General features: G+C 45.0%; 1 protein-coding gene across 1 annotated transcript in view; it reads left to right on the forward strand.

Moving 5' to 3' along the window:
• The window catches only part of LOC115464823 (clathrin coat assembly protein AP180), a 198366-nt gene that overhangs the window by 95238 nt on the left and 76625 nt on the right, over positions 1-26503 (forward strand). The window contains exons 6-8 of the mRNA XM_030195181.1: positions 1783-1876; positions 13626-13737; positions 22991-23097. Coding sequence (XP_030051041.1) covers positions 1783-1876; positions 13626-13737; positions 22991-23097 — 313 coding nt within the window. The remainder of the gene's footprint in view (positions 1-1782; positions 1877-13625; positions 13738-22990; positions 23098-26503) is intronic.

Genomic DNA, 26503 nt, shown 5'->3' on the forward strand with positions numbered 1-26503 from the left:
TTATTGGTTTAAATTGCTGTTAATTGGCACTGCTCAGCTTGTCTGCACAGTTTCCCTTCGTTGCTGTTCTGCGAATTGTGCGCACAGATTCCGTCGTTCGTGACCTCTAGAGAGGCTTGGATGTGGGAGAGGCATACCTAGGAGTGAGTTGTGGCATCTGGTTCATTTTTAGTAACTTGAGGTATGATATTTTTACACTGCGGCTCATTTACATTTCTTATATTGGTAGCAAATTGCTTTGCTAGTGTTTTAATCATCACTGTTTGGTTTGACTTGACAGAATGTAATTGCACAGTGGTTTTGATGTGAGCAATCTGTAGCTTGTTGCATTTAAAATTAGAGTTGCTTGACTTGGCCGGCCTCACCTAGAGGGGTGGCTTTTTGCCAGACATGGGCCCCATTTTGGGACTGTCTAACGGCAGTGGCACGGAGCAGAATACTTAATTCTTAAGGCAAGGTATGGCGTGGCATCATAGAAGTAGAAGGCGTAAGAGGCGGGGGAAAGGGTGGGGGGGTATTAAAGTACTCACGCAAATTGCTTGTTTTTCTTTGATGATTGTATTGTATTGTAACATTTATAACCCGCGCATTCCCACTTGTCAGCAGGCTCAATGCGGCTTACGTCATATAGTTAATTTACAAGATAAAACAAAATGAATAAAACATCAAACATATAAATGGCAAGTGACCGACTCACCTGCAAATGCGCAGTAGAGACTTCCCTCTCTGTTCCGCCCTCGCGTCAAGACGTGATGATGTCAGAGGGCGGAACAGAGAGGGAAACGGAGTCGGACTGTCGGACGCTGCCATTGTCTCTGCCGATGCTGCTGGAGCCTGGAAACGAACATCGCGCGCACCAACCTCCAGCCCTCCCCCCCCGCTGCTCCCGCCCCCCTCTGTATCGGGCCCCCTGCACTGACCTGACAGCGCCTCTCACCTTGCTGTCAGGTCAGTGCAGGGGGCCCGGCACGGAGGGGGGAGGGAGCGGCGGCGAGGAGGGTAGCTGGAAATCTCGCCTGTTTTAACGGGCTTAACGGCTAGTCTAAACATAATATGTAAAGAGGTGGACAATAAAAAGGATAAGGGAAAAAGGTGATAGAGGTAGGGAATAGGGAGAGGAGGAAAGTTGGGATAATGTGTTGTGAGTAAGGAAGAATGAATAATAATGTTTCGAATAGGGATAAATTCAGAAGGATAAAAACATATTTTAAGTTCTGTTAAGTAGTAGATCCAGGTATCGCAGATGAATATCAAATTTAAGTCCCATCATATGTGTAGGCTTGCTTCAACTGTTATTAAGAAGTTGTGTTTAAGGGGAAGGGGAAGGAGGGGGGGGGGGATTACGGTAGGGAGGTAAGGGATGGGGGAGGGGGATTATGGGGGGATAAAGGGGAAAAACAATTTGTAGATGGTGTTGGTTATTTTGTATCTGCCAACGGTTGAAGGCATTGACTTTATTGGACAATCCAGTTTTGTACGGTTATACATGTCCTAGATTGAAACATAAAATTACGGTTGCTAGGTGGATCCAATCTTTCCCAAAAGGGTTCATCCAGACCTGCGTTCTCTCCATTCCATGTTGGGACATGTAGTTCAGATTTTTTTCCCAATTGTATCCTCTACGAAAGGCAAGACTACAGGACTGGATCGACCCTGTTGGGCAAAACTGGAACCTGTTGCAAGCTTATTCTGATCCGCATGGGTACTTTTGCATTCACCACTGGCTGACTTCTTTTAGCGTTCCAATGATAAGTTGTTGGGGTTTTTTTTCTTATCCTACAGGGCTGATGGTGTAATGAGAACAATGGTACCAGAAAAATTGCTGAAGGGCATGCCAATATTACAAGGACAAATTGATGCACTACTTGAGTTTGATGTAAGTATTTTTCTGAAGGTTTCGAAACGCTATCCCAATTCAACCCTTCTGTCTCATCAGCTCGTAACCTTGGGGTCATCTTCGACTCCTCCCTCTCCTTCTCTGCACATATTCAACAGACTGCTAAAACCTGTCGTTTCGTTCTTTATAATATCACCAAAATTCGCCCTTTCCTTTCTGAGCACACTACCAGAACCCGCATCCACGCTCTTATCACCTCTCACTTAGACTATTGCAACTTGCTTCTCACAGGTCTCCCACTTAGTCATCTCTCTCCTCTTCAATCTGTTCAAAATTCTGCTGCACGACTAATATTCCACCAGTGTCGTTATGCTCATATTAGCCCTCTCCTCAAGTCACTTCACTGGCTTCCTATTCATTTCCGCATACAGTTCAAACTCCTCTTATTGACCTATAAGTGCATTCACTCTGCAGCTCCTCAGTACCTCTCCACTCTCATTTCTCCCTACATTCCTCCCCGGGAACTCCGTTCACTGGGTAAATCTCTCTTATCTGCATCCTTCTCCTCCACCGCTAACTCCAGACTCCGTTCCTTTTATCTTGCTGCACCATATGCCTGGAATAGACTTCCTGAGCCGGTACGTCAAGCTCCATCTCTGGCCGTCTTCAAATCTAGGCTAAAAGCCCACCTTTTTGATGCTGCTTTTAACTCCTAACCCTCATTCACTTGTTCAGAACCCGTATTTTATCATCCTCGCTTTAATATTCCCTTATCTCTTGTTTGTCCTGTTTGTTTGTCCTAATTAGATTGTAAGCTCTGTTGAGCAGGGACTGTCTCTTCATGTTCAAGTGTACAGCGCTGCGTACGTCTAGTAGCGCTTTAGAAATGATACATAGTAGTAGCAGTAGCGGTGGTTTGGATAGAAGTCCTCCTAATGGCCATACTGATATACAGTAGTAAACATGGGCTTGCCAGTAGGCAGAGTAGACTTCCTTCTGGGGCTGCAAAATTTTGTGGGGTGGCAGGCTGGCTCCAGCATGACACTTTATATTCTCTATAGGCTGGTGCAGGGCCTTGGAGTGCAGCCCTATGCACAAGTCATGTCCTGCTTCACACTGTCAAATGCCCCTCTGATGGGGAAGTTCACCTCAGGATTCGGCAACCTTCGTGTGGGGGCTGTAAGCTGGCTTTCTCAAGTAGTTGGGTTTTTATTTTACTGCCGTCTTGGGCTCGGTGGACGTTGGTAACTGGAGTAAAGAGTAGTGGATTTGATAAACCACTTTGATATGGTACAATCAAAGTGGTTTACATTTATTATATACGGGTACTTTCTCTGGCCCTAATGGACCCACAGTCTGTGTTTTGTACCCGGGGGAAGGGAAGAGGGAGAAGATAATGGGTATGGTGGGGAGGGAATGAAAGAAAATGTAATAGACCGGGTGGGTGGGGGTAACGGGATATAGTAGGAGAGATGAGATGTGACACAGACTTCTATGGTCTGTGCCCTGAAAATGGCAGAAACAAATCAAGGTCAGGTATACACAAAAAGTAGCACATATGAGTTTATCTTGTTGGGCAGACTGGATGGACCGTGCAGGTCTTTTTCTGCCGTCATCTACTAGATGACGGCAGAAAAAGACCTGCACGATCCATCCAGTCTGCCCAACAAGATAAACTCACGTGCTACTTTTTTGTGTATACCTTACCTTGATTTGTACCTGTCCTTTTCAGGGCACAGACCGTATAAGTCTGCCCAGCACTATCCCTGCCTGCCAACCACCAGTCCCGCCTCCCACCACCTGCTCTGGCACAGACCGTATAAGTCTGCCCAGCACCATCTCCACCTCCCGCCACCGGCTCTGCCACCCAATCTCGGCTAAGCTCCTTAGGATCCATTCCTTCTGAACAGGATTCCTTTATGTTTATCCCACGCATGTTTGAATTCCGTTACCTTTTTCGTTTCCACCATAACATAACTATGTTATGTTTATTTATTTTATTTATTTTTATTTTAGTTACATTTGTATCCCGCGCTTTCCCACTCATGGCATGCTCAATGCGGCAGGCAATGGAGGGTTAAGTGACTTGCCCAGAGTCACAAGGAGCTGCCTGTGCCGGGAATCGAACTCAGTTCCTCAGTTCCCCAGGACCAAAGTCCACCACCCTAACCACTAGGACACTCCTCCACTGTTGTTGATATATCGTTGAACCTTAGGGAGACCCCTTTAATCATTATGGGCACAAAAACCCATGATGATTAAAGGGGTCTCCCTAAGGTTGAACGATATATCAACAACGGAGTATCCCCTTGGTATTTGAGGCTTTTCCTCCTTTCAATATAAAGTATAGCACATCATTGTTTGGATATCTTTTGGTTTATCTGGGACTGATATTTTGTGATATTCCAAGAGCTCTGATTTGTCATTTAGATTAATGCTGGTATATTAAATCAAAACCACCAATCAGACACTCGGTCAGTTGGCTTTAGGACTGCACTGCAATTCTTTGAATTTTCATACACCTGACCATCTATTCTCCTCAGTGCTAAATCCAGTGTCTGATCGGTGGTTTTGCTTTAATATACCAGCAATCAACTGTGTGAGAATTTCCCTGACGCAGGCATCAATCTTGCCAAAACATGGCCATGTTGGGTCATCTCACTTGAATTGTTTTATGCTGGTTGGAATAAAGATTGCTTGACTCTGGAAGTTGACTGCATCTCCTCACTCTGTGTGTGCTTTTTCAAAAGGTTCACCAGGAGCATCATATTACCCTTTGGCTGGCCTTGACAATAGTACTAGGGACACTATCAGGCTTATTTTCGAAAGTGATCGCCGGCCATTTCCCCGACATAAATCGGGAGATGGCCAGCGATCTCTCAAAAGCGGCAAAATCGGTATAATCGAAAGCGGCTTTTTTGACAGCATTGCCGCTTTCCCGTCGCCTCGCCGGTGAAAGTTCAAGGGGGCGTGTCAGCGGCGTAGCAAAGGCGGGACATGGGCGTGGCTACCAGATGGCCAGCTTTTGCGGATAATGGAAAAAAAAAAGCAGCGTTAATCAGTATTTCGCCAGGTTTACTTGGTCCTTTTATTTTCACGACCAAGCCTCAAAAAGGTGCCCCAACTGACCAGATGACCACCGGAGGGAATGGGGGATGACCTCCCCGTACTCCCCCAGTGGTCACCAACCCCCTCCCACACTAAAAAAATAAAAATAAAAACCTTTTTTTTACCAGCCTGTATGCTAGCCTCAAATGTCATACCCAGCTCCCTGACTGCAGTATGCAAGTCTCTGGAGCAGTTTTTAATGGATGTAGTGTACTTCAGGCAGGCAGACCCAGGTCCATCCCCCCCTACCTGTTCCACTTGTGGTGGTAAATGTTAAGTCCGCCAACCCCCCCCCCCAAAACCCACTGTACCCACATGTAGGTGCCCCCCTTCACCCATAAGGGCTATGGTAATGGTGTAGAGTTGTGGGGAGTGGGTTTGGAGGGGATTTGGGGGGCTCAGCACCCAAGGTAAGGGAGCTATGAACCAGGGAGCCTTTTTTGTATTTTTAAAAATTTTTTAGAAGTGCCCCCTAGGGTGCCCAGTTGGTGTCCTGGAATGTCAGGGGGACCAGTGCACTACAAATGCTGGCTCCTCCCATGACCAAATGCCTTGGATTTCGCCGGGTTTGAGGTGGCCGGCATTTTTTTCCATTATCGCTGAAAAACAAAACCAGTGATCTCAAACCTGACGAACTCTGGCATTTGGCCGGGCTAAACCGTATTATCGGGGAAAAAAGATGGCCGGCCATCTTCTTTGAAAATACGGTTCCGGCCAGCTGTTGCGCCGCCGCCAAAATAGATCGCCGGCGAACTATTTCGCCGGCGATGTTCGATTATGCCCCTCCAAGTAATTTTACCCAAGAATTATTGATAAAATCTTTTTTGTCAATCTAAAATTGACCAGCATTTTTGTGGTGAAAATGTGTGGTGCTATTAAAAATTTTATTTATTTATTTGTTACATTTGTATCCCACATTTTCCCACTTATTTGCAGGCTCAATGTGGCTTACATGGTACTGTAAAGGCATTCGCCCAGTCCGGTAAAGAACAAATACAGTGTGATGTGTGGTAGGATAATGTTCATGTGTTACAGACACATTATGTGCTGAAAATATGAGTTGGGTTCCTAACTACTTCATCACTTTCTGCTTAGAGACTGACGTGCCTCTCGCAAGTCTTCCATTGAACATCATGGCCTTTGACTGCAAACAGGTTCGACTCGCCATCTCCGGTCTGTTGCCTGTTCTCGGGTCATGCTCGCCAGCCCCAGTCCATTGCCTCTTCCCCCACCCTCAGGTCACGGTCTGTTGCCTGTTCTTCCACCCACCCGGTAGACTTTAAACTCCCTACAAGTACCACATTGCAGTAGTCCACGCTTCATAAATTAGTGAAAGGGTCCACAGATTTTTGTAAAATATTTTCATGGCAAGTTGCTTTGAGCTCGTGTAAGCCTGGTGCCTTATCTGCTGGGAAGTTTTTAATTACCTATTTGACCTCCACTCCCAGGAAGGCCCATTTATTCTCTCTCTAGCTTCTGGTGTCAGTTTGTCAAATGCTCATCTTCCTTAGCTCTTCCTGTGCTTATAGACTTAGCCAGACTGAGGCCTCCGCTGTAGAGATCACCTTTGATTTTCTGAATGTCTCTGACCAGTGTCCTCAGATTCAGCCACCTGGCCACGTCCTGCTTGCTTTATTTTCTAATTCAAAACATTTCTGTTTGAATCATACCAGCTGAAACTCTTGCATTTTCTCTCCAAAGTTCTAAAATTCCTGGAGGACTTCTTTCTTGAATTTGCCCTGCCATCTGTTCTCTAGGAATGCCACTATTTCATAGTTTTCCTATTGCTCTTGTGCTCCCAGTCTTTCTTCCTGCCCCCCCCCCCCCCCATCCACTTCCTTAACAATATCCCACACTTTTTCCCATTGTCTTTAACATCTTGTTCCAACTCTCCAGCACCCTCGGTAGTGGGAATTGATCAGAAAATATTATTTCCCACCTCCCCACCCACCTTACTAAATAGATTTCTATTTTATTAAGATGAACGCACATGAGAATAAAATGTATAATTCTTTTGCCTTAAATATTGCAACTGGCAAATGTCAACCAAGTTGCACACCTGCATTAAGTGTCTTAGAATGCTGTACTGTCCCCCTCCTCTGGAAACAGCTTAGCATCAGTGGCCATGTTAATATCCCCCCACCCACCTATTGCATCCCTATCTCCTTGTCGTTTGGTAAACGTCACCCTTTCCCCTGACAATCCCCTTTAAACGCAGTGGTCCTCTTCTCCCAAAAGCAAAATCCTGCTTGCACTGTATAGCAACCCCTTCTGCTTTTGCAATAGGTTTGACTATACTCGGTTAATTAGCAGACTCTAATCCCTTGCCCATAAATGTGTTTCCTTAAACAATATGTGACTTTTAGGAGGGGGAATTCAACCTTGTGGAGTGGAGGAGTGGCCTAGTGGTGGACTTTGGTCCTGGGGAACTGAGGAACTGAGTTTGATTCCCACTTCAGGCACAGGCAGCTCCTTGTGACTCTGGCCAAGTCACTTAACCATCCATTGCCCCATGTAAGCCGCATTGAGCCTGCCATGAGTGGGAAAGCGCGGGGTACAAATGTAACAAAAATAAAATAGATACTATTGGAGATTCTACATGGAATGTTGCTACTATTGGAGATTCTACATGGAATGTTGTTATTCCACTTGCAACATTCCATGTAGAAGCCTGCGTGGCCACATTGGTGATCTGCAAGGGCTGATTTCTACATGGAATGTTGCTAGTGGAATAGCAACATTCCATGTAGAATCTCAAATAGTAGCAACAGTGGAGGAGTGGCCTAGTGGTTAGGGTGGTGGACTTTGGTCCTGGGGAACTGAGGAACTGAGTTCGATTCCCACTTCAGGCACAGGCAGCTCCTTTGTGACTCTGGGCAAGTTACTTAACCCTCCATTGCCCCATGTAAGCCGCATTGAGCCTGCCATGAGTGGGAAAGCGCGGGGTACAAATGTAACAAAAAAAAAACCTATTAACATTCCATAGCCCCCGCCATACTGTTACATGCTCTCCCCTCTCTCTCTGACAGCTCCAGACCTTGGAGGAAATAACTGAGGTGAACCTCTCTGCTCTTTTTCCATCACACACTCCCTTGCGCATCGGGCCTAGCACTCCTTACACTTCCCCCAATGACACGCTCAGCCCCTTAATCCCCTTTCGCTATTCAAGAAAGTCAGTCCATCAGTTGCTGCCATATTTTACGTTTCCATTGATCCTGGCCCCTCCCTAGTGTCTCATTCATCCCACTCCCCCCCCCCCCCCTCCCCAATCCTCTTCCACTTGGTCCACTGCTGGAGCATTTCCCACATTTCAGCCACTGATTGGAGTCTGAGTTTCCCCTTCAACGTGAACTGAAATCCAGAGAGAAAGGGAAACGACTATTTATAACGCATGTTTTCTTTTCATTAATACTCAAACTTTTTCATCTTCTGTCTCCGCTGCACTACTGTTAATGACAACATCATCGCTGACCAAGATCCTGCAATACCAAATGTTTATCTATTAACATTCCTCCACTACTCATGATGTATTGTAAGCTACTTTGAGCCTGCAGAGAGGTGGGATAAGGTGGGATACAAATGCAATAAAATAAATAAATAACTACCCTACATGCTATTCATAAGTCAACTGCCTAACTTATCCACTTATTGTCATAAGTGACATCAAAACTTTACCAGAATAAGTTAACATTGAACTATTTTTATTTGATTACTTTAATCACATTGTTATTATTGAATAACCTTATCAACCTCCCAATCAGAAACAGTTTGACGTCTTCCCGTACTTACCTTAATTTACACCTTCCCAACTGCAAAGGTATTAAGTACAAATCCTTCTACGCATTCAATTTTTCCTTTTTGGGTAGCCAGCTTTGGAACGCTCTACCAAGATCCATCCGAACAATCAATGGCCTTTTGCCCTTCAGAAAAGCATTGAAGACCCATCTCTTCAAGAAAGCCTACCCTAACGATTCAGTTAACTAAAGCCTGCCCACATGACTCTTGCCGATCGTGTTTCCCATTATCCTTATTGCTATCCCATATCTATTCCTCTCCATCTTCCTACGCCTACCTCCTAACGCTCATTTCCTTCTGCACCCAACTCCTCCTCCTCCTATGATCAATTTACTTATCCATTAACCCCATTAATATTACGTTTACTACAAATTGTATATTCTTCTTACGACTTTGTAATTGTTCTTTTTTTTTTATTGTTACTATGTAAGCTGCATTGAACCTGCCATGTGTGGGAAAGCGCAGGGTACAAATGTAATAAATAAATTATTGAATGCAATACTTTACCAATGATCTCAAATACCTGAAATGAATTGATTATCTATTTTCTTCTAATTTACTTTATATTTTCTGTACTTTAATTGCAATAACATTCTGTACTTCTCATTCCGGAAATGGCGATCGCCACTACGGCATAATGTAAGCCACATTGAGCCTGCAAAGAGGTGGGAACGTGGGATACAAATGCAGAAAATAAATAAGCAAATAACTATATATTTTTTTCCGAGACAATACATCAGTTCCCCATTGATTGTCGCACATGAGATAGTACATCGTTTGCACTACTGCTGTGCAAACACTTTTCAATATCAAACTCAAAGTAGTCATAATAAATGAGGGATGCCTATTTCAAAATATCTACATTTTAGAGAGACAATATATTGGGGAAATATTTCGGACCAAGGTAAAAGAGCAAGAGAAAACAGTAGTAGTTACGAAACCTAGCTTAATGCTGTAAATAATCTAATATGGCTCCTTTTAGAAGGAAAAGTCCGTGAAATAACACTGGTTCATTTGTTTGCAGATAACATTTACAGCTTAATTATAGTGAGCAAGTGTGGTTATGCCAGCTGTGTTCTAGAAAGTATTTCAAGGTATGTGGGAGTGTGACAAGCTCATTATTGGGACGATAAGCGTTTTTGTAAGACAGATGATACAATTCAACATGAAGGGTTGTGATTCAAATTCTGTGGTGTGAGGGTCTGTGAGCTGGTACCTGTACATCAGAATAAAAGATTCTTGACATTTCTAGCTATGTAGTTGCTGTTAAGTTCCGAAATATATTTTTTTCAGTTTATTTGGATCTGTGGTACCTTTTAATTTTTGTAAGACTAAGAGCAGAAATTCCTACATTTACATCAACAGAGGACTTCAACAATCTATTTATGGAAAATGTATTTGAGTGCGGTGCTAGGTGTTCATGATTTATGAGATTGGTTATATTCATCTGTGCTGGCTAGTGCTTTCTCATTAAATACAGTGAAAAATGTCTTCCTTCTAGATATTTTTTAATAAATAGATTTAGCCCCTTTCTCCCTTTAAGACCTTGGCCATCATTTAAAGGATTGTCAAATGAATCTTTGAATAGGTGACAAAACTGGATCGAGTTCATGTGCTGGATGTGGTCTATGTACTACTACTACTATTTAGCATTTCTATAGCGCTACAAGGCATACGCAGCGCTGTAGATTTCAGCAAAGCCCTTGATACTGTTCCTCATAGGAGGCTCATAAATAAACTTAAAAAGGCTTGGAGATGGGGCCCAAGATGATAAACTCATTATTTTATAGACCTCTTATCATATCTCCCCTCAGCCTCCTTTTCTCCAAGCTGAAGAGCCCTAGCCGCTTTAGCCTTTCCTCATAGGGAAGTCGTCCCATCCCCTTTATCATTTTTGTCACCCTTTTCTAATTCCACTATATCTTTTTTCAGGTACAGCGACCAGAATTGAACACAGTATTCGAGGTGCGGTCACACCATGGAGCGATTCAAAGTCATTATAAAGTCCTCAGTTTTGTTTTCCATTCCTTTCCTAATAATACCTAACATTCTATTTGCTTTCTTAGCCGCCACCACACACTGAGCATAGGGTTTCAACGTATCATCAACGATGACATCGGTGACTCCTAATGTGGAACGTTGAATTAAGTAGCTTATAGTTCAGGTTTCTCTTTCCCACAGGCATCACTTTGCACTTGCTCACATTAAATGTCATCTTCCATTTGGAGACCCAGTCTCCCAGTCTCATAAGGTCCTATTTTTTCACAATCCTCTTGTGATTTAACAACTTTGAATAACTTCGTGTCGTCAGCAAATTTAATTACCTCATTAGTTACTCCCATCTCTAGATCACTAGCTACCCTTCTTCATTGAGAATACTGATCATTTAACCCTACTCTCTGTTTTCTATCTTTTTACCAGTTTTTAATCTACAATAGAACACGACCTCCTATCCTATGACTCTCCAATTTCCTCTGGAGTCTTTCATGAGCTACTTTGTCAAACGCCTTTTGAAAGTCAAGATACACAATATCGACCGGCTCATCTTTATTCACGTGTTTTGTTCACTCTTTCAAAGAAATGTAATAGATCCTTGTCCAGTCAGCTTCTCTATGCCAGATGTCTGTAGAACCTGTGTGGATACAGGTTCCATCTTCTCTTTCCAAGACGATCCATATAGCTGCTTCATTTCCCAAGGTTCCCTGAATTTCAGCCGCTCTGATATTATTTTTCACATGCATCGCCATTCCTCCACCTCTTTGGCCCTCCCTATCCTTCCTAAAAAGATCATAGCCCAGTATGGTTGTATCCCATTCACGGGAATCATTGAACCATCCTATATAATAAAACTCACCCTCAACGTTCTGAGGACACTGACGTCACTGTCAGTTCCTCCGGGCACTTCCGGTTCGAAGGGTTCGTGGTGGTGAAGCCACCGAAATAATGTGTTGGGGCCCCACCCTCGCGTCAAACGTGATGATGTCGACGGCGGAGCAATGGAGTCAGTGGCTTCACAACCAATGACTCAGCACATTGAAGGTGGCGTTGGCGTGCGTTGACGAGGTCCGCAACAATGGCAGTCAGTGCCTTCACAACGCCGAAGGGGTGAGCAGGGGGCGGGGGTTCGGGAGGAAAACCTTGCTAGCGCCCGTTTCATTTGCGCCTGAAACGGGCATGTTTTACTAGTGTCTCTATAATTGCAACAATAGCCAAGATTTCCTTACACATCAGAGCTTGCAAATCTTGAACGTTTTTACTTAGACTACAAACATTTGTGCTCCTTGCTTTTCCATTTGCTAAGTGAGTTTGGATGTTTTTCTGTACTTGCATGACCTTTCCCTCTGCCATCATATTTTTTTCTGGGGGTTGACTTTCTGAATTCTCATATTTTCTTTTGTCACCCCAATCCTCTAGTTTAAATGCCTAAGAACATACTATCTGAATTTGTCCCCGATGATCCTTTTTTCCTGTCATGGAAAGATGCACCCTCGGAAAGATGTAGCCTATCTTTACAGTACAGCTTGTTATTTTTCCACTTGCTACCCCATCCTCCTATGTATCTAAAACCTTCTTTATATGAAGCTGCAATCCACTTGAATTCCTCTGTTTTACATAGTCTTTCCTTTTCCTTCCTACATGTAGGAATGACTTCAGAAAAAGCTGCATTCCGAAATCAGACTTCAGTTCCTCCCCAAGCTTCTGAAACTTTCTCTGTGCTCTAAACTTGCTATTGTTGGCCTAGTCATTTGTCCCCGGTTGGATTACAACATCAGTAGGGTCCTTTGCTCTCCTCTCGGATTACGTCAGTCTTTGGTTGATACTTCTGGTAGCTAAGGAATCCTGGAAGGCATTTCACTAGTTTGGGATCCTTGAACTGTGTTCCCAAGTTAATGCCTCTGATAATGGAGTCTCCTAGCAGTAAGAATTTTCTGTTTTGCACCGATCTGTCATTGTTTTGGGGGATGTGCCTTGGATTGTGTTAACATTCCTTGCCTCTGGTTCCACATCAGTACTTCTCTTAGCATCGTAGTGATTCAATACAGTAAAGGAATTATATAGGGGGCTAAGGTTGTGAGGGTGAATCTGCCCGAGTCTACTGTGATAGAAAGTGGGATGTTTGACCACGGAACACCAAAAACTTGATACGTTGATCTTAAAAACACTTGTTTATTGGTGAAAAAAAGACTCGACACAAACGTTGTGTTTCGGCCGAAACACAACGTTTGTGTCGAGTCTTTTTTCACCAATAAACAAGTGTTTTTAAGATCAATCTATCCAGTTTTTTGGTGTTCCGTGGTCAAACATCCCACTTTCTCCCATACCTGTATTCTCCCGTGGGGCGTTTGAGTTCTCCGCTTGTTTGCGAGTCTGCTGTGACCCATCTGTTCCTCTGTCACTTTATTCTCTGTGGCAGTGCTGGTGGTAGGGAATTGGGTAGCAAAGTACACAAGAGTGGAAGAAAACCAAGTCCAAAAGACCAGTACTTGAAGCCACAGTGGTAAGAGCACCAAAAATGCAGTTTATTTGGACTCTACACGGTCCGTGTTTCGGCTGCAAAGCCTTCCTCAGGGGTCTTAAAATTTTGTCTTCTAGAGGTCCTCGGCAACAGCAGCGATACCCGTACTTTGCCTGCAGCCTTGAAGCTTTCCCTTTGACACAACTTGTTTTTGCATGGGCAGGATTGGGCAGAGGTAAAGCTCTGGAGCAGGTGGCATGCAGCATATGCCCTACCACTGAGCTTTGTCTGACCCAGTATGAATTATGTTTATCAGTCTCAAGAATGCAGCTGCCGCATATATTATGTCATTTTAATTGCTTATTAACAGGAGTCAAACTTTGAACAAAATCGAAGTGAAATTTTTTCTGTGTGCGTTTCTTTTTATAGGTTCACCCAAATGAACTGACAAACGGGGTTATAAATGCTGCCTTTATGCTACTTTTCAAAGATCTAATCAAGCTGTTTGCATGTTACAATGATGGAATTATTAACTTATTAGGTAAGTAATAAGATCCATTTAAAATGTAATTGTTTGAAGCAAGTGTAGGTTGATCAGAGCAGTAAAAGTTCTTTATCCTTTTATGAAAAGGGAGACATGTATCGCTGTAATTTCGAGTAATATATTTTTACAAATGTTATTCTGTAGTTCCTGCAAGATACTCAGCAAGCCTTTTTTTTCTCACCTAATTTGTTAGTAGTTGGTGACCTGTTTCATTCCTGTATAACAATATATTCTTTATATAGTGAACTGTGGGACTCTTGAGCAGTTTCTGAGGTGTTTTTATAGGCGCCGTTTCAAAGCCACACAAATAATGGAAATTACTATGAGTTGGCAACTGTTCTAGGGTTAAAACCCCATTGAAAGTATCCTTATACTTGAGTTACATAGTAACATAGTAGATGACTGCAGAAAAAGACCTGCACGGTCCATCCAATCTGCCCAAGAAGATAAATTCATATGTGCTACTTTTTTTATTTGTACTGTCCTCTTCAGGGCACAGACTGTATAAGTCTGGCCAGCACTATCCCCGCCTCCCAACCAACAACCCCGCCTCCCAACCATCAGCTCTGGCACAGACCCTATAAGTCTGCCCAGCACTATCCCCGCCGCCCAACCACCAGCCCCGGCACAGACCGTATAAGTCTGCCCAGCACTAGTCCCGCCTTCCAACCACCAGCCCCAGCACAGACCGTATAAGTCTGCCCAGCACTATCCCCGCCACCCAACCACCAGCCTCGCCTCCCACCACCGGCTCTGGCACAGACTGTATATGAGTTCCGACACTTGAATATTTAGACCCCCACATCTTGCTGATTTCTGAGAGGCAGAGAAATAGTTGTTGGCTAAACTGGAGTCTGTTTTGTGGGGGAAGGTCTTGGAATTTCCTCTTTGCTATTGCGTGTATCTTGAAGGGAGGGGTAAAAGTGATTGACAGAACATCTTGTGGTATTTGAAAGAAACTGAACAAAGACTTTGAAGTTCTGTTAAAGGTAGAAATGGAAAATGTTATACTGAATTAAAAGCAGCTATGCAAGCACTGCCATTGAACTTCCTACGAATGCTACTTGCCATGATCATGTTACTCCTCTCCTCTGCTCCATGATCATCATTGGCTCCCAGTTCATTTTCATATTCAGTTGAAGATGCTAAACCGTGGCTTATAAGGTGCTTCGTCATAAAGAACCAAGAGCCTTCTTATCTTGCATCTAAATTTGTCATTTCTTGTTCCAGCTCTGGCCCTAACATCCCTTACATGATGGTTGACTAAACCTACCCTCTAAGACTTGTACGTTTTTGAATCCACATGACACGTGCTTTTTTTTTTGCATAGTACCTGCACTGTGGAAATCGTTACCTTACTCCCTTCGTACTAAGCTTTCTTTCCCTAAGTTTAGAGCCGGTCTTAAAATATATCTGTTCCAATTAGCTTTCCCGAATTAATATACCTATGTAAATAGACTTCCAGGGCAGCTTTGGCTGGCGACATGGCGATCTGCTGGAGTCTCTGTTTTTTATGTTTTCTTGATATTTTTACTATCCTCTTAAACTTTTAATTTGCAATGGAGCTCCTATTTCTTTTAGTATATAGATGGCGTGCAGTGCCTCTCATTTTTTTTAGTATTTTAAACCACATTGCTGTGTATACACACATTGGCGGTATATTAAGCTTAATAAACTATGATCTTTTTAATGCTGTTTGGTGGTTTGCCCATTAGAAACAGGGGAGTTAACGATTTTTAGGCCTAGGCCTCTTCTATGAGGCCTTCTTCGCCTGCTGCACTATCTATGACAAGGGTTGAGGGAGCAGGTAGTTGGTCGAAGGTGCTTTTTTTGTTATTGGGTCGAGTCCCACATGCTTCTGTGAGGAGGGGACAGTTTTGTTCATTCCTGGTTAACTGACAGGAAACTGGGCAAGACTGCCCGTAAATCCTGACATAACTTCTAATTTTGTTGTCAAAGTATGCAGCCAAATCATTGCAGTTCAGTTTTGACTGTACAGGCTGGTTCTGTTTTGGGGGTTACAGTAGGTTGCTTGCTATGCTGAACAGGTGCTTGGTTGAAATGGCAGCCTATTCAATGCATTGAGAGAAATATTGTGGTGTTGCTGGTCTACTGGGTCAAGGCACATTCTTGGTGTTGAATTCTCCTTAGGCAAATTTTCTCAGGCCGAAAAGACTCTGTGGATCAGCAAGGTTTACCACAGTGGCGTAGCTACGTGGGGCCACGGGGGCCTGGTCCCCCATAGATTTGGCCCTGGACCCCCCCTGCCGATGACCCTCTCGACCCCCCCCCCCCCCCCACCGCCAACCCGCCATCGTCTACCTTTGCTGGCGGGGGACATGTACATGCAGGACGTCAGACTCAGAAACAGAACGAAGCCTTGCGCCAGAAGAAGAGGGCCTCGGCTGGTGGGGGTCGAGGTCCCCCGCCAGCAAAGGTAGGCGGGGGAGGGTTGGCAGTGGGAGGAGGGTGTCGAGGGGGTCAAAGTTGATGGTGGTGGTGGCGGCGGGGGGGGGGGGGCTTAAATGAGTGAATGGGCTGTGTCAGCATTATTGCACTGGCAGCTGCTAGTGCGACTTAGTAAACGGGGGGGGGGGGGGGGGGGGGGGAAACAGGTTTGAGAGAACAAAAACCTTTTAAAGTTGTAAATTTAGATCAGGCCCGGGAGATTAAAGGCTTCCAGTAATAGAAGGTCAAGTGAATGTATTTCACAGGTCTGTGTTAATTTCTTTTTATAAGTTTAATGCATTAGGGGTTCAGGAACTTTGGTTTCAACAGATTCAGAATCTTAGTAATTATGTGAGTTAATTGTAGCTGTTTACCTTGCAGTTTCTGGTTCTTTTCTGATATCCTTGAATGCTCTAATTGATGCAGGTTGCTGTAGATTTTCTTTTGTTACACAGAGGAGGGTTTAGAACATAACTTAAACATCAACATACTGGGACATGTCTGGACCACTTTTTAAAAACTGGCCACCCTCCAAACCTCTGGTGCCGTGCTAGGTTTTAAAGATAACTTGCCAAGCTATTAGTAATATATAATTTAATTTTTTTTTGTTACATTTGTACCCCGCGCTTTCCCACTCATGGCAGGCTCAATGCAGCTTACATGGGGCAATGGAGGGTTAAGTGAATCACACCCAGCTTTATCTCTCCACACCTGACATCACTGCGGAAACCCAGGTCAAAGTATCGGCCTGCTTATCCGACATTGCTGCCTGGATGTCCAACCGCCACCTGAAACTGAACATGGCCAAGACCGAACTTCTTGTCTTCCCACCCAAACCCACTTCTCCTCTACCTCCACTCTCTATTTCGGTTGACAACACCCTCATTGTCCCCGTCTCTTCTGCCCGCAACCTCGGTGTCATCTTCGACTCCTCCCTCTCCTTCTCTGCGCATATCCAGCAGATAGCCAAGACCTGTCGCTTCTTCCTCTATAACATTAGCAAAATCCGCCCTTTCCTCTCTGAGCACACCACCCGAACTCTCATCCACTCTCTCGTTACCTCTCGCCTTGACTACTGCAACCTACTCCTCACTGGTCTCCCACTTAGCCACCTATCCCTCCTTCAGTCTGTTCAGAACTCTGCCGCACGTCTTATCTTCCGCCTGAACCGATACACTCTTACCACCCCTCTCCTCAAGTCACTTCATTGGCTTCCGATCAGGTACCGCATTCAATTCAAGCTTCTGCTACTAACCTACAAATGTACTCGATCTGCAGCCCCTCCTTACCTCTCAACCCTCATCTCCCCTTACGTTCCTACCCGTACCCTCCGCTCTCAAGACAAATCCCTCCTTTCAGTACCCTTCTCCACCACCGCCAACTCCAGACTCCGCCCTTTTTGCCTCGCCTCACCCCACGCATGGAACAAACTCCCCGAGCCCATAAGCCAGGCCCCCTCCCTGCCCATCTTCAAATCTCTGCTTAAAGCCCACCTCTTCAATGTCGCCTTCGGCACCTAACCTCTACACCTCTGCCCAGGAAACCGAGACTGCCCAACTTGACATTTCGTTACTTAGATTGTAAGCTCCTTTGAGCAGGGACTGTCCTTCTTTGTTTATTTTGTACAGCGCTGCGTAACCCTAGTAGCGCTCTAGAAATGTTAAGTAGTAGTAGTAGATTAAGGAAGGATCAGCCTCTAGAACAGCTGCTGATCACAAAGGTATGCTAGGAAATGAGGATATTATAATGCCACTGTATCGGTCCATGGTGCGACCGCACCTAGAGTATTGTGTTCAATTCTGGTCGCCGCACCTCAAAAAAGATATAGTGGAATTAGAAAAGGTGCAGAGAAGGGCGACAAAGATGATTAAGGGGATGGGATGACTTTCCTATGAGGAAAGGTTAAAGCGGCTAGGGCTCTTCAGCTTGGAGAAAAGGCGGCTGAGGGGAGATGTGATAGAGGTCTATAAAATAATGAGTGGAGTGGAAAAAGATAGATATGGAGTGTCTGTTTACGCTTTCCAAAAATACTAGGACAAGGGGGCATGCGATGAAGCTGGAGTGCAGTAAGTTTAAAACAAATAAGAGAAAATTTTTCTTTACTCGGCACGTAATTCGACTCTGGAATTCGTTGCCGGAGAATGTGGTTAAGGCGGTTAGCTTTGCAGAGTTTAAGAAAGGTTTGGATGGCTTCCTGAAGGAATATGCCATAGAATGTTATTAAATGGACGTAGGGAAAAAGCAGTACAAAATGCTTTGCTCCGTGGGTCTTGTCAGGTGATTGTGACCTGGATGGGCCACTGTCGGAGACAGGGTGCTGGGCTAGATGGATCTTTGGGTCTGTCCCAGTGTGGTGATGCTTGTGTCTTATGTCTAGGAAGAATGGCATTCACTTATCACAGCCCACAGGGGAAGAGAGGCAGGGCTGGCCCTGGCCCAGAACTAAGCCAGTAGGGAAAGCTAACAAGGAGTCAATCACGGCAAGCTATAGGGATAGCAGCCATAGAAACACAGACAATGCAATTAAATACAAATAATACTCATACTAAATAAGCATGCGTGGGATAAACATAAAGGAACCCTGTGCAGAAGGAATGGATCCTCAGGAGCTTAGTCAAGATCGGGAGGCGAGGCTGGTGGTTGGGAGGCGAGGATAGTGCTGGGCAGACTTATACGGTCTGTGCCCTGAAGAGAACAGGTACAAATCAAAGTAGGGTATACACAAAAGTAGCACACATGAGTTGTCTTGTTGGGCAGACTGGATGGACCGTGCAGGTCTTTTTTCTGCCGTCATCTACTATGTTACTATGTATGTTACATAGCAATGCACTCTGCTTCCACGAATATGGGGGCAGAAAAAAGTAGTGCATTTTCTCCAAGTCCATTTTATATTTAAAACATTTTATTGAACCAGAAAAGAAACAAATACAAATACTGCAGATTCATGTCATCATTTACAACAATTTCCCCCCCACCCCAGTTCCCCTTCCCCTTCCCCCCCCCCCTTCCCATTTCTGATAACCTTTATCATGAGTCTAGTCCGGTGAGAAAGTTAGTCGTTTGCGTGCCACTGGATGGAGTGTCATCAAAAAACGCTGCCACGTATATTTAAACTGTCGTTGCTCGGCAAATGAGGCCTTTTGCAAGCTACATCTCTCCAATCGTACCAAGTCTATCATGTGTGTTCTCCACACTGACACCGAGGGTCCATGCACCTCTCTCCAATACAATAGAATCACTTTCTTCCCCATCAATACTGACTTGCGTAAGAATTGTAGCAAGCCTGCTGGGGGTCTATCCTCCAGCTGAAAGTCCTCAAATAGAATCAACTCTGAAATTGGAACAGGTTTCTTCCAGAGCCGAGATGCGGTTAGGATGATCTGTGTCCAAAAGCTGGTGATGTCTGGGCACTGCCAAAACATGTGTGCTAAGGTGGCCAGGCCCTGCGCGCATTTAGGGCAGGCTCCTTTTGTATCCAACCTCGCTCTGTATGCCCTCCTTGGCGATATGTGAAGTCTTAAGGCAAACTTATACTGTAATTCCCAGTATCTTGAAAATGTCTCTCTCCTTTGAATGGATGTGAAGTGCTGACGAAATCTATCCTCTGTTATGGTAATTTGTAAATCCTCTGTCCATTGATCTATGAGTTTCTTGAAGTTTATTTCTTCGGTCGTATCCTTAAGGTATCTGTGGTGAAAGCGCAATGGCACTGCAGTGCTAGCGTTTAGGGTGAGTGCTTCGCTCAACACATCCCGCACATCCTCAGTCAGATTAGACCACCCCAAGGAGGTAATGTAGTGTTTTATCTGTAAGTATGCAAGCCAGTCAGTGTGCTTTAATCCAAATGACTGTCTAAGTTCGGTAAAGGGTTTGATAGTTCCTTCCTCTGTTATCAATTGGCTTATATATTTTATCCCCTGTATTGTCCAGTGCCGAAACCCTCTCGACTCGGTACCTGCTATAAAGTCTGGATTGTGGTTGAGGGGCAGATATGGGGTGCTCGCTGCAGAAAATCCATGCCTCCGGCAGAGCCATCTCCAGGCCGCTCTGGATGACCGCAGCATTGGATTGTTCCTTATGCCCTGAACCCGTCTTCCAGGCATTGTGTGCAATAGCCAACTGAGATGTGCAGATGGCATCAAAGCACCCTCCACTGTTCTGTCCGAAAAGTCATTGGTCTCTGCGATCCAATCTCGTATGTGTCTCATGGCACATGCTACTGATAAATATTTAATATTGGCTAGTCCCATACCTCCTTGTTCTTTGGGTTTTTGTAAACTAGTGATTGGCAATCTTGGTTTCCGTCCTCTCCATAAGAATCCTTGCAAGGCGTTGTGTAATATTCTTTCTTCTTTTCTCCTCAGCGCCAGTGGTAGCATTTGAAACAAATACAGCCAACGAGGCGCTAACATCATGTTAAATAGTGAAATGCGTCCCACCAGCGCCAAGGGGACCCCGCCCCAAAGACCCAACAATCTTTTTGTTTCCATAAGTAATGGTGTTACATTTTTCCAAGTCCATTTTAATAATGGCTTATGGACTTTTCTGTTAGGAAATTATCCAATCCTTTTTAAAACCCAACTAAGCTAACTGCTTTTACCACATTTCTCTGGCAGCCATCTCTAGAGTTTAATTACATATTGAAGAAATATTTTCTCTGATTTGTTCTAAATTTACTACTTAGTAGCTTCACTGTGCCCTTTTTATTTTTGTCACCCTTGACTGTACCTTTTCAAATTCTGTTATATCTGTTTTGAGATACGGTGACCAAAATTGCACACAATATTCGAGGTGCAGTTGCACCGTGGAGTGATAAGAGGCATTATAATAATCTCAGTTTTGTTCTCCATTCCTTTCCTAAGAGTGCCTAACATTTGCTTTCTTAGATGTTGCTGCACACTCACTGTTCAGAGGGTTTCAACGTATCATTGACAATAACACTTAAATCCTTTGCACTTGTTCACATAAATGTCATCTGCCATTTGGATGCCCAGTCTTCCAGTCTCATAAGGTCCTCTTAAAATTTTTCACAATCCTCTGCCTGTTTAGCAACTTTGAATAACTTGTGTCATTTACAAATTTAAGTACCTCATAGTTATTCCCATCTCTAGAACGTGTTAAAAAAGCAGCAATCGTAGCATAGATTCCTGGGGAACCCCATTGTCTACACTTCACCATTGAGAATACTGTTTAATCCTACTCTTTTTTTTTTTATTTATTTGTTACATTTATACCCCACATTTTCCCACCTATTTGCAGGCTCAATGTGACTTACAAAGTATCGTGATGGCGAATGCCATTACGGTAGATAACAAATACAAGGTTGTGTTAAGGTCAAGGTTGTGTTACCCTCATCTCCCCTTACGTTCCCGCCCGTAACCTCCGTTCACAGGACAAATCCCTCCTCTCTGTACCCTTCTCCACCACCGCCAACTCCAGGCTCCGCTCATTCTGCCTCGCCTCACCCTATGCTTGGAACAACCTTCCTGAGCCCTTACGCCAAGCCCCCTCCCTGCCCGTCTTCAAGTCTTTGCTTAAAGCCCACCTCTTCAATGCTGCGTTTGGCACCTAACCCTTACTGTTCAGTGAATCCAGACTGCCCCAATTTGACTGCCCCTATCGGACCGACCGTTCACTTGTCTATTAGATTGTAAGCTCTTTGAGCAGGGACTGTCTCTCTTTGTTAAATTGTACAGCGCTGCGTAACCCTAGTAGCGCTCTAGAAATGTTAAGTAGTAGTAGTAGTATTACATATAGCAGTGATTTAACCAGAGCTGTGATGTCATAATGCCTCATTCCACCAATGCCTAAGAGCCAACCTCATCAGTGATGTCACAATGGCTTGATTGTCCTATATTTGTCTCACTCTTATCTATTAGATTGTAAGCTCTTTGAGCAGGGACTCTCTCTCTTTGTTAAATTGTACAGTGCTGCGTAACCCTAGTAACGCTCTAGAAATGTTAAGTAGTAGTAGTTAAGTTGCAGGTAGATACGTTTCAGGCGTCATGGGGTCGGATGATAAACTGTCCAGTACAATCATAGATTATCTTGTGTTGCTGGGTGTGGGGATTTATGTTGGATCGGTGGGATAAGCATTCTTGAAGAGGTGGGTTTTCAATGATGTCCTGAAGTTTAGGTGGTCATGTATTGTTTTCACTGCATTCGGGAGTCCATTCCATAGTTGTGCGCTCATGTAGTAGAAGCTGGATGCGTGAGTTGTTTTGTATTTTAGCCCTTTACAGTTTGGGTAGGTTTAGGTATGATCGTGCTGATCCTATTCTGTTTTTCCTACTCTATTTTTTTTTCTCTTTTAACCAGTTCTTGATCCCTTTTTCCCTCAGCTTTACCTCCTCAAAAAAAAAAAAAAAAAAAGCTACCTCCCCTTCCCCCTTCATTGCCCTGCGTTGGACATCCGCCTATTTTTTTTCTCAGATATTCCGATTGGAGCACTCCTTCTCTTCATTAAGTTACAAAATGAGTAGCTTGTACTGTCCTGTCTGTCCTTATCCCTTATCCCTTACTTGTCCTGTCTGTCTGTCATAATTAGATTGTAAGCTCTATCGAGCAGGGACTGTCTCTCCATGTTCAAGTGTGAAGCGCTGCGTATGTCCGGTAGCGCTATAGAAATGATAAGTAGTAGTAGTAGTTGTACTGCCATTGGTCAGGCACCTTGATGGTTCTGTACTTCTAAAACAAAAGAAAAAGATAATCTATTTTAATTTGTTGTAAGTCTTATTGATCAATCAGTAAAATACTTAACAGAACCCTCTCTCTTTTTTTTTTTTTTTTTTTTTATGTACAGAGAAATTTTTTGAAATGAAGAAAGGGCAGTGTAAGGATGCCTTAGAAATTTACAAACGATTTTTGACTAGAATGACCAGAGTCTCTGAGTTTCTTAAGGTTGCAGAGGTAAGATATTTCTAACATTTGTTTATATGGGAACTTCTTTATTCTTATTGAAAATGTGTTTTTTTTTGTTGGAAGTATATTGGGGGGGGGGGGGGCTAATAATTGCCAGTGACATCAAAATTATACCAGAATGGTCAATACTTGACAATTTCTGGATATTGGCATGAAATATCCAGGTATGTGCAGATGGCTGGCATTTCCCAGATTAAAAAAAAAACAACTCTGGGGTTGATTTTAATGCAGTTAGTGCATATCGCCCCAATATAGACTATAAATGTATTTGTTAAAACATTTGGTTTACTTCATTTGGTATTTGCAGCTATTGAAACCTCCCATCAAGCCTACTTCCTTGTCTTAGGACTTCACTATGGTGCTAACCAGCTGATAAAAGTTCTGTTTGAAGTCCTAAACTCCTGTAAACTGAAGTACGTGACAGATTATTTTGGTGGTGGCAACCTGGGTACACAAGGGGCTCCATACCTTAGTGACTGAGCTACCCTACCAAGCTTTTCAACAATAGGGTGGTCCTGCATATTCATCCTAACTTCTTCCTTGGTCAGTTGTCCATGGTTGTCCATGATGAGCATATCTTGCACACATTGTACTTCAAAAGATCTTTAGCCATCTAGTTGGAACGGATTTAAAGCCATTAGAAGGTCCCCCTAGCTCTATGCTTTGTCTCCAATGAACTTGGAACAACCTTAGCCAAGCACAAATTCCTTGTAATCAGCAGCAGATGAATCCATTACAAATGGGTTGTGTCCACCTACCAGCAGGGGGAGATAGAGAACACTGAAAGCCATAGTGCCTCTAGGACGGCTAGCTCCATCTGCCTCTCAGTATTTCTCTATCTCCCAGCAGGGTAGGACGCAGCATGTTCAGCTGCTTGAAAATTTCTGCCTGGGGAGGCTCCTGTGCTTGGCCAGTTGAGCTGGGGTGTTGTGGCTGGTGGTGCCCACTTTAAAGGCACATAGGTTCGCCCTTTCCCTGCCTTTCCCACTTCCCCCTTGTGGATGTAGGCATATAGGTTCGCCCTGTCCCTGCCTTTCCCACCCTCTACTGCCTCCGGAGTACCTCTGTAGCTGTTTTCCTCCAACTTTCCTCACAGCGTAAAAAAAAGGGCTTTTTATGCGCTGCTATTCTGAGGCTTTTATTGACGTGCAGCATGACCGGAACTTGGTGGACTTGGTCCTTTGAGGTAAGAGCGGTACTCAGCTCCTGCGGGGAGGGCCCGCGGACGGCGTTCCGATCGGGGTGAATTTGGTGCGAAGCCGCCATTTTGTATTTATTCCGCCGTTTTTCAGCGATGGCTGCTGAGGGAGTTGAGCGCTTTTCCTGTTGTGGCAAGCGCAGATCAGCAGCGGGGCTCTGTAAAACGTGCTGAATAGACGGTAGAGCCAGTATGAGCATGGCGAGTGATGAGTCTTCCCGCTCAATGGAGCTGGCAGCGGGCGCCATCTTGGAAGCACCGCATGGCTCGACCCCCGCGGTTGAGGAGGAGTCTGTGAGCAGAGGGGCGCCTCGGGCTGAGGCTACCAGAGGAGCTCTGTTCCCCGTAGCTCCTAATTCGGAGACGGGAGGTGAGGCTGAGTTTTTCTCCCCTGAGTTTGTGCTTATTTTACATAAAGCCTTCATGCTGAAAAGAGCTCTGCCGCAGGTGTCTGACACTGCATTGGTACTTGGTCTCCCTCTGACTGATGATGGCCCGGGGCAGATGTCAGAAGTGGATGCCCCTAAGCGTTGGATGCACGCTAAACATAGATGGGTAAATTCCCCGTCGGAGAGTGGCACACCTCCCCGTGGTCGGGCTGTGGGGACTCTGAGGGATCTGGCAGGCCTTCGTGGTCTGACGAGCCAGAGGAAGGTGCCGGTTTGCCACTGGATCTAGATGATCTCACTGCGGTTCGGATTTTCCACCGCGATGAGCTGCCAGCGCTTATCTCTGAAGCCTTACAGGCCCTCTCTATTGATGATCCTGTTCAAGGCGAGGCCTCCTCTAGGAATCCGAGGATGGTGAGTACTAAGAAGCCTGCTCGAGCCTTTCCTTTACATGACTCCATCCAAGAGCTTATTTCTGCTCAATGGGCTGACCCAGAGGGGCCCTTGAAAGTGGCCAGGGCGATGGGGCATCTTTACCCTCTGAGTGAGGAGCACTTGGCCCGTTTTGGGATGCCTTAAGTGGATGCCTTAGTCACGGCTGTGACAAAAAAGACCACCCTCCCAGTAGAGGGAGGGGTCGCCCTGAAGGACATTCAGGACCAGCGCCTGGAATCAGCGCTAAAACGATCCTTTGAGATTTTGGGCCTAGCTTTAAGGGCGTCTGTTTGCAGTTCTTATGCTACTCGAGCCTGCCTTTCTTGGTTACAACAGGCAGTGGAGCAGCCCGTGGATGGTGCGGAGTCCCTCGCTGAGGTTGCACCGCACATGGCGTCGGCCTTGTCATTTTTAGCTGATGCCCTCTATGATGTGGTCAGAGCTTCGGCTAAACGGATGTCTGTGGCGGTATCCGCCCACCGCCTTCTGTGGCTACGGCATTGGGCGGCTGACATGGCCTCTAAGCAAAGGCTGGTGAAGTTGCCCTTTCGGGGACTTCTGTTGTTTGGAGAGGATTGTTAAAGACTTGGGGAATGCTAAACCCCAGCGGTTACCTGAGGGTAGGCCGCGGCCTTCTTCCAAGGGTCAGGTGGTTCCCTCCTCCTCTAGACGTCGCTTCCGTGAAGCTAGAAGGTATCGCCCGGGGCGCTCTGCTGGGTTTACTCAACATGCCCGTTTTCAGCAGAGGAACTCCTTTCGCTCAGACAAGCGATCCACAGCAGCCGGTGCTAGGCCTGGAGTTCAATGGCGACCCTCTCAATGATGGTGCACCGGTCCACTCCTCCTTTACAGCTGTAGGAGGACGTCTTTCCCTCTTTCTAGAGGAGTGGACCAAGATTACCTCGGATCAGTGGGTCCTGGACCTGATCAGAGAAGGTTACCGATTGGAATTCAATGCCCCGGTGAGAGACGTGTTTTTGGAGTCCCGATGCGGTACTGCCGTCAAACGGGCGGCAGTAGAGGAGATCCTACAAGTCTTGTTGCACCTTGGGGCGGTGATCCCTGTGCCTCCCGCCGAACACGGCTGCGGTCATTACTCCATTTACTTTGTGGTGCCTCGAAAAGGCGGGTCTTTTCGGCCCATTCTCGACTTGAAGGAAGTCAACAAGTCTCTGAGAGGGCAGCATTTTCACATGGAAACCCTGCACTCCGTCATTGCGGCAGTACAGCCAGGAGAGTTCCTCATGTCTCTGGACCTAAAAGAAGCTTACTTGCACATACCTATTTGGCCCTTCACCAACAGTTCCTCCGATTTGTGGTGTTGGGAAGACATTTCCAGTTTCGGGCCTTGCCTTTTGGCCTCGCCACAAAT

The sequence above is a fragment of the Microcaecilia unicolor genome, chromosome 3 (assembly GCF_901765095.1).
Source record: "Microcaecilia unicolor chromosome 3, aMicUni1.1, whole genome shotgun sequence".
Taxonomy (NCBI): Eukaryota; Metazoa; Chordata; class Amphibia; order Gymnophiona; family Siphonopidae; genus Microcaecilia; species Microcaecilia unicolor.